Source organism: Rissa tridactyla, chromosome 10 (assembly GCF_028500815.1).
Source record: "Rissa tridactyla isolate bRisTri1 chromosome 10, bRisTri1.patW.cur.20221130, whole genome shotgun sequence".
Lineage (NCBI taxonomy): Eukaryota > Metazoa > Chordata > Aves > Charadriiformes > Laridae > Rissa > Rissa tridactyla.
Genome location: NC_071475.1, coordinates 3,860,279 through 3,873,047, shown reverse-complemented (window position 1 = coordinate 3,873,047; position 12,769 = coordinate 3,860,279). Strand labels below are relative to the sequence as shown.

Genomic DNA, 12,769 nt, shown 5'->3' with positions numbered 1-12,769 from the left:
GGTGCAACCTTAGAGCTGACTGCTCCGGCAATTTTACTACCCTGTTATCCAGAGCCCCCCCGTACACACAACCTGGCTCTGGCAAGAATGTGGTAGTACGTAATTTTTGAGAAAACATTGACAGTGTAATGAGCCACTTGCCTATTCAGAAAAGGTGTAAGAGGAAGAATAACACCAGTCAGGACTGCAGTGTATGAGCCATGGTGTGCCCAACGCTGCTCATCAGGACAGACATATCCAGGGGACTCAAAGCTCCAGCAGAGCCGTCTTCCGGGCAGGGAGGAGCTGAAAGAACACGGCTGGGGAAGATCTATCTGCCACTTGGCTCCAGCTACCCTTCTTGTAGGCAATGAAACCTCTCTTTCTACTAGCTATTTTAAAACAAGAAACCAAAATTTTTCAGAAAGTAGAGAAAAAATTGACAACTGAATATGTAGCACTGCAGAGAAGAAATCAGCTGCACGGTGCCAGCTCTTGTTTCCGTTCCTCACCCACTTCAAATGCACAACCTCTTCCACATAAATACCGAGCAAACTGTTACAAGGACAGCAACTGAACACACCTCATCAGAGTCCAAAAACATGGATCCTTTGGCAAAAAAAGGCAGAATTGGAACAGAAGGCCAAATCCATCCACCCCAGCAGTCAATTCTTCTATCACTCACACATATCATTTCACCAGTCTCCAACTGGGAAGTCTTAACTAACTACAATTTTTTTCTTCAAGTCAAAGAAAAAAGTTAGACAGCACAAACGCTGAGGTCGTCCTACAAGAGGACTTCTTCCTCCAATCAAAAGACTTTGCTATTCCAGCATTATTAGAGCATTTCTGAAGAACTACAATGTAGCCTTCTCAATCTGTATGTTTCTTCTCTCTCCAGAGCAGATCCTACTTTAACCTACTTTGAACTCAGCTGTTGTACTTCTCCAGTTGACAGTCATCTGGTATTGAGTCCTGATGCTGTCAGGTATCTCCTCTGATGTTAGGCTCCTCACTAGTCAATGACACTAAAAGAAAACACGAAGAGGATGAGCCTGAAGCTTCCCCCACGCTTCTTGCTGCAATCACCTTGAACACCCCCAGCTACGTAGACCAGGTTCGACCACTTTAAGGATCATAAACATCCAATATGTTGCAGAAAGGAGTAGTTCTTACCCTGTGGCTATGCCAAACCAAAGCAGCCCATGCCGCAGAAAGTAACATGGCTGACAGAAGGTTTCTAATAGAGGTCTTGACCTTCCCATGGTCCTGAGGGACCCTGTGACACATTTTTACAAGAGTCAGGATCCTGGTATTCTGCCAAACTACATACCTTTGGTCCAAACTAAAATTATGACTGCAGCTTTAATTCAATATGCTCTCCTTCACTTCCGACCCTAATCTGCTGGCAAGAGCTGTTGGACCGGTAAGCACCTACCGTTGGTTTTTTTTGCCCTTTGAGTGACTACATCACTGTGCTGCCTGAACAGATGCCAGCGGCTAGAGCTGCACAGCAAAACCATTTTGGAAATTCACCAGCTGGGTACCTAACCTGCCTTAGCAGAGCTTCTACTCATACTGGGAAACCTGCACACCCATCTCTGGTACCTTGTCAGGGCACTGGCTGTGATAAGAATGTGGAACAGGGATATCCCACTTGTCCCCTCGCCGTACCAGCGCGATGATCAGCCATTAGTCTTTTACTTGCCCGAGGCAAACCGTATCCTGCAAGGTTGATATACAGTTAGGTAATGTACTTCAGGATCCTTTAGGGTTAAAAAAAAAAATGCATAAATCTGATAGGATGAGAAAGAAGCTGAAGCAGAAAAAGAAGGTGTGAGGCTTACACAAGCACCCACACCTTTCTAGCCTCCTTCCATGGAGCCTCTGAATCTTCCTCATGTTTCCTGCAGTCAAACTCCCCTGTGCCAAGCAGCTTTCATGTTCAGCGAGGAACGCAGGGAGGATGCGGAGGATTACTCCATGTCTTTATGAGCTTCCAGTACCCAAAGACTTCTTTGCTCCTCTGATCAGCCATGTTCAGATGCATATTTAAAAATAAGACAGACACTGAACTCTGTCTTGCCCCCTGAGGGAACTACAGCCTCCTCTTTCCAAACCGCCAGTTCAGTGCTGCAGGGAATAGGCAGCCTGGTGTCAGCTCCAATACAGATTTTAAAATGAAAGGAATGCAAACGAAGGGGACAGAAGAGAGTGGAGGGAGGGAGAGGGTGCAGAGACAGTAGGAGCAAGCAGGTGAAAAAATGAAGAAGGGGGAAAAGGAAAAATCCAGACTCTAGAAAGAGGTTAGTAAATAAAGAGACAGAAGGAGGAGGAGGTAGCAAAATAGGCAACAGCACGTGTCTAGCTTGCTTGTACATACCACAAGAAAAATCCTACAGGTGTCCAGAACCGCTCATGCTAGTGGGGTGAGGAGGGTATCACTCACTCACAGTGATATCGCTGAGCCACACACAGTTTAGAATATACGTGAAATACCCACAGCTTGAGTTTCAATCACAGAATGTCACCAAAGAGCCCCAGAACAATTTATCCTTGCGTATAGCTCAAACATTTGCTACGCACTGTCCTGAACTAATGGAGACCCATCCCTATGCTAGCGTGGCATTCCTAATGAACTTGAATTCAGCAAACCACACAAAAAATACATCAAACCAAGAATACCGTGTAGAAAATGACTTGGTAGTGCTATACAGCACTTAATTCTGGTATCAGTGGGTCAAAAGGGGGATTCCTCAATGCTGCATGTTTCTAGATCTTGCCCAACAGGTTTGGCAAATTTCTGGTGTTTTAAAGCTTAAGACAAGGATTCCAGGTAGCTAACCTCAGGGAAACAGTTTTGAGAGCCTTAAGACATTATTGGTCTATTAGGGAGGGGGGGAAAAAAAAAGAGAAAAAAGGAGAGAGAGAGAGAGGTAATCAAATGCCTACCTAGAAGTAAACTTGCAAATAAGAAATGACAAGTCAGAAGTCAGGAGGAGAGGTTCTTACAGATCCACAACACACAATTTCAGAAGCTCATCAAAACTTCAGTGGCACTTGAGAAGTATGTGCCAAGATGAAGAAACACTTCCAACTGTTGATTCCAATGCAATTATCAGGAAGAACACAAGCTTGCCTGAGCTGAAACACACAGTACGGTGTGAACTTACCATCCTGTTGTCAGGACGGATCAGGTACCATGGTACCGAGTACAAATCAAAACTGATAAAGCCAAGGAAAGCACCAACAGAGAGAGCAAAGCAAGAACAAAGATGGAGCAAGAACCAAGGATCATGAGGAAGAGCAGGCACAGTTACAGCCTAGAGGCTTGCGGAGCAGTTCAGAGCCACGGAAGAAATTCCCTGACATACCCAGCTGGGCGGTTGTCCTGGTCATCAGTCAGATCCCAACCTGCTGGGGAGATTAATTGCAAATGACAGATTAACACACAATCCTTATAACCTTTTATTCACATGACAGTGTACTAGATTGGTGCTCTGTAAGGCTCTTCTCAAGGGAAGATGCCTGCTTCAACCTTCAAGCACCACAACATTCCTAGTGCTTTATGTTGTCCCTTAAGAAAAGCTTTTCATAGCAGCAATGAAAGCTTTTTGCACTGAACAGCTGGAACCAAAGTCAAAGCACAACCTGGCAGTTTTCTTGGCTGAGCAGAGATGCCACTGAATCCGAGGCACAGGCAGAAAGCCCATATTGACAAAGGTTTGAGACAGTGGTTCAAGGTATTAAGAGAGTCAGAACTGCAATTTGCAGGATTTACAAGAAGAATATTTTGAACCTTATCCTTCTGCTATGGCTGGCATCCAGGGATTATCTCCCTTACTTCTTTCCTTTAAATATTTTTTTCCATAACACCTATCAAAGCCACCATCTTCCCAGCAGGAGCAGCCAGGGCTTGCTGTCAGGTCTCCCTAGATGCTCAGATTAGCGAACTCTCTCCTCCATGTGGGAACTCTCAGACCCCACAGCTCAGTGAAGCAAGGATTTGGATCTGAGATTCAAGTTTCCATGAGGGGATTCCTGTTATTATAGCAGATCTGGTTCCAAACACAGCCACTGTGAACTATGTGACAGGATATGAATCCTCTTCTATATATTCTTGCTGTGTGATCTCACTCTTCATTTCTTCACATCCCCCTTTCCTCTATAGTATTGCAACACTTCATTGATTCAACACAATCGCCAAGAGAGCATGAAGGCAAAGGCAGACTCTCAGATTGGAACAGCTGGTTTTCTTGATGGCATCGTGTCCCAAAGAGAGGTAAGGAATCACAAGAAAAGAGACTGCTTATTCTCAACAGCAAACAACTCCACACCAGAGAAGAAAGCACAACCCTGCTGACTGTGAGAAAAAGGTAGCAGGGGGATTTTGAATATATTTCACACTCCTTGACGGATCATGCCTGAAGATTTTGTGGGAAAGCGGAGCACAGAGGAAACCACGCTTCAAAGCCTATCACTGTACTCACAGGGACAGTGAAAACTTTATAAATACGATCCCCTGCTATACTGTCCAAAGCTCACATGCAGACGTGCTGACGTGACCAATTCCTCAATGGTCACACTCCACAACTACTACACCCCACTGCCACTAAGCTTTGGAATAAGCTCCTGCCAGTCACGGGCTTAAGGATAGATGGACAAGGATGACGAGCAGAGAATGAAAAAAGATGGTCAAAAGTCATTGACTCTGCGACCAAGCTCTGACATAACAGCCACCCACGTCTCAGCCAACGACCACACTGAGTCCCCACCCGTGAGTTGACAAATCTTAGGCTACTCCACTCAAACACAGTTGCCTGTCGCACCAGTCCTTGGACTTGCCATAGGAGCACCACGTTGCAAAGTCTCCTCTTCCCCCATTTCAACCGCTGTCCTGACAACACGCAGCAGCAAAAACAAGGTACCGAGGAACTGACAACGGCCTGCTGATCAGGAGGAGAAGGTGCTGAGGCCAGCAAGGCTCAGCCGTTGCTCTGGTCCCCCGAGCTTAAATTTCCCAAGTGTGAAACATTTGGCTGAACAACGCAGAAAGGGGTGCAGGAAGCAAGACCACAAGCTACCTTAAATCCAGGAGGTCTGTTCTTCTTCCAGGTTGGTCACACCTAACACCATATCTTTTATCTCATCCCAAAATAAGAGAACACGCATTGCAGGATCAAGCTATTAACATCTGAAAGCTGGGCCCTCTCCACAGCCCTCTCTTGCAACAAGGGGTTTGCATCCATTTCTCAAAAGCAAAGGAGGAAATTGATACTTGGACAGAGAAAGCATATTCCAAAGGACAATCCCTAAGAACAAGGCTGCTCTCTTTTCTCAGCTGCTGCAGTGCCGCCCTTGATGAGTCTCTCCAATGAAGCTGATTATAACGGTAAGCACAAATCAGACTCTCATTTAGGCAAGCTGGAGTCCTCGAGTGGAAATAAGCAGTTTCATGAGCAGCAGAACTGAAGTCACTTGGATTCCTTCAGATTTGTGTCTCGAAGTCAAGTTCCTCTGTGACCAAACTGATGTCTAATAAAGGGTGAGTCAATACCATTCCCTCCTGTACAAGCACCACTGGGGTCCCTTCCCTCCACCTAATTGCCTGCTTTCACAAGATATACAGGAACTTATTACTTCAGAGCCTTTGTGCCTTCTGAGGAACATCACCGCAACTCGCCAGCAGGTTCAGAGCAAGCAGAGAGTGGGACAGAAACCAGGCTCACGGACGCACAACATGGTTACGCGAGTCCCATTTCCTTAATCAGGGTAAAACTCCAGACACGGCTCGGCAGGAGCCATACATTCAGGGGAAGTGCTGGCACATTAAACCCAGAACAGCGTTACCCGTGACACCTGAGCAGGCTCTGCCCTGCTCTCCAGGGGCTGCTCTGTATACGGCAAAGCTCCTGACCTTCCAACATCTGTTCAGGTTTTATACAAAAGCAATTCAGGGCCCTGTAAGGCAGTACAACATCTTTGTTGACATTTCAGTCCCTGGGAGAGAAGCTCTCCTTTGGCTTTGTGTCAGACACCTTTGGCTATGTCAGAAAATAGTGCATAGCCTGCTCTCTCAAGCAAAGCAATTCGGCTGTGCAAAGGTTCCCGGCAAACAGACAGGAGGTGGCAGCTGGAAGGAGGAGACCTGGGATCACTGCACACAATCTCACCTTTTATTATTTATCCACATTTACTGAACACAGCCTGGCTCTAATCCATCAGTGCAAGAAACCTGTTAATACACCTACATGATTGGAGAGAGACTTCCCTGCATTTTATGGGGCTCTATTGCAGCAAATGTCAAGGCTCAACAAAACAAGGCGGCACTAGCAACTGTCTCGCACAGCCTGGGACCTCTCTCTCTTGCTTATCTCCCAACCAGCATACATTCGACACTGCATTAAACAAGGAACTTGAGAGCATTCTGTTGTCTCAAGTTCACGCCATAGCTTTGTCTGTACATAACCCCGCCATCAGCACAAGATAGAACAAAGTATGACTTTCAAATTTAACAGCTTCCAAAATGCTTGTTCTTCTTGAACAAAGTGGCACCCCGTGTGCCTCAGACATTTGGTAAAGGCTGGAAAGAGGGGAATTCATTAGAACATTGCACCCTGTCTGTCCTCAGCAGTGAACCTGCTTCTGCTCCAGAGAGGTCAATCTGGAGTCTGTACGGATGCTTCAAGGTTGGCTTTTGCAGAACAATAAGGTGGTCACTGGTGCAGCACATGATCTCCACAAAAATTTCTCCAGTGCACTCCAGTTCTACCACTGTGCCTTCATCACGTCAGCTGAAGGCACACACAGCCGGGAAGAATCCTGCCCGGATCACAGCATCCAATACAATATTCAATGGCTGCCTACTTCTACAAGACTTGAGAAGATTTCCTGAGCCTCAGGATACTCCTGAACACAATTAGGCTTGGTACTAAAAGACAAAATACAACTATGATGTGCCACAGGAAGTTAAATAGTTCTGCTAGCATCCTAGGGCCCAGAAATATTATGGGGCTTGTTAAATGATGATACACCTAAGTAGGCCAACCTTCAACACTACTGGAGACAAAAGCTCTCAACTGTTCCTGCTGATAAGGCCTGAGGGAACCTCTTGTATTCAAAGTCAGCAATTGGTGTACACCTTAATCCACGAGAAGACACAGTAGTCACGTGTCAGAGAGCCCAGAGGGTCCTTAGAAGTACCCATATAATTTACCGACATTCTGCGTTTAGCTGCAGACAGTGCCTCAAAAGTACATGTTTTCTCCCTTCTTCCGCCCATTAAAAGGAATCAGGAGAAGTGCTCAAATGTGGAATTAAGATGGCATTGAGGTGGGTCAAGAAACAGTAATTCAGTCTCCTTTCCAATTCCTTTGGAGAGATCAACAAGTCTCCATATCCTGCCTACAACCAGAAATTCTTCTATTCTGTCAAAGAACTTCTTTCATAAAGTTATCAAGTACAAAATTGAAACAGAGTATATTACTTGCTCTGCTGCCTCACCCAGAAGACAAAACCCTCAATTCTTTCATATTTAGAAACTTTCTAATTTTTTCTGAATCTTATACCAATATACTCCTCTACATTACACAGTTCTTCCTGAAGTTTACACCAGTAAGATGTGTTTACTTACACTTTTCTTCTGAACCCCTCTCTGATCCCGAGTTCAACCTGCTCAGGAGTTAAAAAATATAAATAAATCTCATGATCTTCTTTCACCAATGTTAAATTCATTCTGAGAAGGGAACTAGGTACAAAGACACAAAAATGCTGCAGATGTAGTGGTGACTGTTCAGAGCTCCCACTCCCCCAATAAAAGGACAGTGTAATAATGCTTTACTAATCGACTGAACGAGTAACCCTTAGCTTTCTGTTACACAGCCCGGTGAAGGAACCCAACAGCTGATCTGCTCAGAAAAATAAACCCAGACCTTGTGGGCAGCAAACGCGGACTGATAAACTGAGTGGGGGCGAATGCAGAGGCAGATGGGTAGAGGTAATCGGAAATGACAAAGATAAGCAGGCAGCGGGCGAGCAGAGAGCTTGAAGGACAGAGGCAGAAGAGCTGAGGTTTTACCGCATACAGATATTTGAAAAGTTAAATCGACAGCTTTCCGATAGCATTATTTTAAAAATCATTCCCCCTAATATATGCAGGGAACCAGCTGCTTGCAAAATGACCTTTAAACCCTACCTACTATACCTTATTAGACTAATTCAGAGCTGGGGGTTGGCTGATCCTGAAATCCATTTATGCAGGACAAACAGGCATTCAGCAGGGACAAAGAGCGAACACATTGTCAAAATAATTTCGTCTGCGTTTCTGGATGCACACTCAGGCTTAACACAGTAGAGCAGCGCGATGCTCCAACTTCAGAAACAACAGCATACACGAGACATGGCAGCACCATCCTCACTCAAGGCTTCACTACCTGCTTCCATCAACTTACAAAGGTAACAAACTAATTACAACAAGTGTTGGCTTTCTGGACAGCTTTTGTGAATGCAGAAGTCTTTAAGAGTCTTTCATAAATTCCTACAGGCCCCCAAAGGCCTCTAACCAAAGAACGATGTTATAACCAAATGGAAGTTTCTTGCTCACAGATGAAAGATCAGCAGCAGAGTGAACTCTAGCACTATATACAGATCAATGTAACACGCTGTCTTCAATGTGTCTTGTTCCTATATTTGAAACACTGATGTCCATAAAGGTTACTTCAACTGTCTTGAGAAGGTCTAGGTAGGACTGATACCTTTAAATCGCTTCAGAAGCATCGCAAGTATACTAGGAAATATCTCCAGATAAGGAAATATCTCCAGATATTTCCTTGTCTCCAGACAAGGCCTGTCGGGCAGTCAGTGTCACAAGGGGGTGAAAATCACAAACAATTAATGCAGGCACGATGCAGAAAAGCCTCCCCGCAACGTTCAGATTTTGTAACAGATGAATGCTTTACAGTCTCGGACAGAGAGGCTCTGTAGAGAGAACAAACACCAGCAAGCAGCATCAGAGCAACTTCCCCAAGCCTTCTCCTCCAACATGCCACAGCCCTGATGAGAAAAGGATTGGCTTTCTACTAATAGAAGGGCTCGTCCGTCGTTCATTAACTTCCCAAGTTCTCTTTGGCAGTGCATAGAAGGGCTAGTCAGAGCAGTCTTGCTTGCTTGGTAGCAGCTCTTCCACTGGACTGGGACCAATGCCACCAGAATAACCCCCGCACATGCTACCTACACAGACACATTCAGCCGATCGGCGAAGGCTTTATATCCTATTATTCCTCAAGGTATTCAGTGCCAAGACCTGCTAACAAAAACCGCTGATGGATGGTGTGTGGAAACTGCAAACTGCATGTAGCAGGAAGCCATCCTGCGCAGACTACGACCAACAAGGAGCATAACAAATCTTTGGTTTCCCCAGTTTGTCATGAAGACTTTGGCACCACTGATATAATTTCCCAAGTTATAGCCAAGTTGTCAGAGAATGGATCTAACATTAGCACGGAAGTTATGGAACTCAGGGCTATTTTGGAACTTCTTGGGAGTGTGAAGGCATTTGACCACTGACCTTGTGCTTCTAACCAGCAATTGCTATCGACAGCAATTTTTGTGGATCTGTTTCAATCTAACTTCAGCAGCAAAACACATAGTTTAAAAATTGGAAATCAACTTCTTTCTGTCCAAGACTGCTTGGTCATCAGTCTCCCAGAATTAATCTGAGTAAGAATTTCCACTTCCAACTTGCCAACATAGTGCTACAAATCTTTTTGTGAAAAAATCTGGCATTAAAACAGCATGATGTATCACAACACTCTCTCACCCCCAAGCAACTATTTCCCGTGCTAGATAAGCCCAGATGAATACAGGCTACGGTTCTCAGGAAAACGCTGCCGAACACACCATACAGAGCACAGAATTAGAGAAACCTGTTAGATACAGTAGATCCATGTAGGTCCCATTAGTTTAAGCCAAAAGAGAAATAATTTTTGAAAAGAGAGAGAGAGAACAATACATCAGAGAGATACATTCCTCCCGATAACGCTTGGCCCTACTTTGCTTGGAATTTTGATACCCAACTTCAAATGAGCCTTTTCAGATTCACTCGCTCAAAGACCACACCACAGCACCATCAGCTATGACTTCTCATTCCCAACTGGCTAGCTCTTATAGTATTTTTATTGTAGAAAGAATTTTAGACTGCCTTTAAACACATTCAGGCAAACTAAGTTTTAAAATAAAAAGAGCGGTAGTACAGACCACATTTTAGACGTTATAAAATATCAAACAGCTCAACTTCAGGAACTGTAATGGTATTCTGACTTCTTCCCCTCTTATAACAAAATTGCCGTCAAAATTATCTGTGAAAGACGCATATTTAGATTAACTTTACCTGTAAGTGTATCTGAGATCAGAACCATCAAGCGAGAAATTAGACCCAAAAGCAATTCTGCCGCACTGCAACATCAAAAAAACCCAAACAAAAACCAGGAAACCACGGACTGTGCATTAGACTGCTAGACAATAGATTGTTTTTAAGAAGAGAAATGGGGTCAGGAGCCCTCCTTCCAGACCAGGCAACAGATACAACCACTCCAGAGGAAAAGATGATGCAGGGTATGGACTAAGTATCTCTGGAGGAGGAGCCTTGAAGCAGAGCCAAGCGAGCAGAAGAGTTTAAAGCTTATTTATGTTCTTGTTTTCTTCAAAATTTACAAACACCATGAGGTGCCGCATTTGGGGTTTACGTGGCCTGCAAACAGCAGAGAGGGGTTAGCAAGCACTGACGACACGCCAGGCTGTGGGGAACATCAGGGCTTCGTGAAGTGCCGAGACAGAGCAAATAAAGAACTTATGCCTCCAGTTTCCTAAATACCGGTACAGGCAGGAGCCATTTCCATTTTAAGTAGGCCAGCATTTTACTCTGGGCCATGCCTCATGTATTAAGGTGACGGTTTACGTCCTTTCAGGCAGCTCTATACTTTCAGTTTATCCACTGATGAACTCTTGAGGATATGAAGCGTTGTGTATGGACCCAAGACTCGCCAGAACCCAGAACTGCTGCCTTAAAAATCAAAACAATAACTGTTTCCATCCTTTATAATTAGAAGGAAAATACGGATCCTTTTCACCTCAGCAAATAACAGGTCGGGGTATGCTTGGGTACAGCTAATCCACTGCCGCTCTCCTCTGTGTTTACGACTAAACAAACAGCAGCTGCCTGCAGCTTGCGGCCTCTCCACCGACTCCCTTGTGGGGGCCATTTATTGAGTCATAAACTCTCTGATAGTGTTATCACCACAGCATTTGCACAAATAAAGGTTGGAAGAGAGAAAGATTAAAAAAAGAGAACTGACTTCACAGAGAAGGCAAGACAAACGCTCTACAGATATGTTTGCTTTGAGCAAGGACCGACCGCCAAAAGCGCAGGGCGGGCATATACCTGGCTGAGGATGGCTGGGCACATCATCCTCCTGATATGAAACACACAGATTTATCTGAAACTACAAAGCTGCATTTCAGAAAGCTCAAACAACCCTAAAGCCTTCCAAGTTAGATATATTGCATTTCAAGTAGCGTACCGTGTGATATATTTATATCTTCTCGACGAGACTTCAACAGCTAAGATCTACCTCTGCAGAATCCCGGGGGAGGAGAAATCCTGGCGTTTCTCAAGCACAGATATGGACCTCACTGTATCTGGCCAAAACCTTCTTACCTCAGCCACACACACTGACAGCTGCTCTCTACCCCAATAAGGTACAGAAACAATCTATAAAGCATTTTGCAATCCATCAGAATGGAAACAATAATAAGAGCCTAATGATCCAGAATGATACCTGCAGTGCAGCCCGTGGCATCCAACGCATCCCGAAGCTGCTTCTCTTAAGCAGAGAGAGAGTTGGGTTGCAGAAACGCCAGCTCCCGGCAGGCCACGCTTCAGCGGGATCCAAAATGCTTGAGCGAAACTGCTCCATCAGGATGGGACACTGCACAACTACCTGCGGCATCTTCTCAGCAATCTAGGTCACTGCCCACAGATGAGAGACAACCTTCCAGCAGAGCTGCAGTGCTTTGCTGTGTGTGCCAAATGGGAATCGAGCTTTCACAGGGATCACTTGGAAAAGTAGGAGCAGTAAACTGACCACATTCCTTTTTACTATAGTCAAGGGCAAAGAAGAATGCAGTCGACTCAAGGTTGTGTTAAAAGTCTACCTCTGCTGGAATCCAGACAACCAGTGTTTTGCAAGGGCTTGTTTGCATAGCAGAGTGACTCACAGAAAACAAGTGTGAATTTTCCCTGCATTTCCATTACAAGCCGAGAATGCTCATATACAGAGAAGTTGCTGTACCATAAACTCACTCACCGGTTTATGGCATCGTAATTTCCTTATGTAGACAAGCCCTTAAGCCCTGATAGAAGGCGGTTTACCTTTGTCTGTTATGAAGAGCAGACTTGTGAGAAGCTGGGCGCAGAATACGAAGAAAGAGCGCAGAATTATGAATGGCTCCTAGCTCAATGTATACAGCGCCTATCGACAAGGGAATACATGTGTCTGAGTATGCAGCTCTTTATAGCTTGGTTTGGCCAGGAGCTAGAGCGCAAAAATTTCACCTTGGTCCTTCCGTGAAAGACAGGCACCTAGAGACAGTAAGAAAACACTAGGAAAAGAAAGGGATACACGCTCTTCACTAACCGGCATTTTTTTTGCACGCTGTTGCAGGACGCAGGTTCTGTTTGAAATCTCAAATCACGTTAATACATGGTCACCAGAGGCCGCATTTTTCAAGTGGC

The 12,769-nt window shown here is 44.9% G+C and overlaps 1 protein-coding gene across 5 annotated transcripts in view; it reads right to left on the bottom strand.

Annotated features, from left to right (window-relative positions):
• Positions 1-12,769, bottom strand: part of CHCHD6 (coiled-coil-helix-coiled-coil-helix domain containing 6) — a 114,955-nt gene that overhangs the window by 20,925 nt on the left and 81,261 nt on the right. Inside the window, exon 9 of one of the 5 annotated variants that reach the window (XM_054216122.1) lies at positions 3,354-3,396. The exons of the other annotated variants lie outside the window; for them this stretch is intronic. Within the exon in view, the coding sequence (XP_054072097.1) occupies positions 3,382-3,396 (15 nt within the window). The 3' untranslated portion in view covers positions 3,354-3,381. The remainder of the gene's footprint in view (positions 1-3,353; positions 3,397-12,769) is intronic. 5 annotated transcript variants of the gene reach the window in all.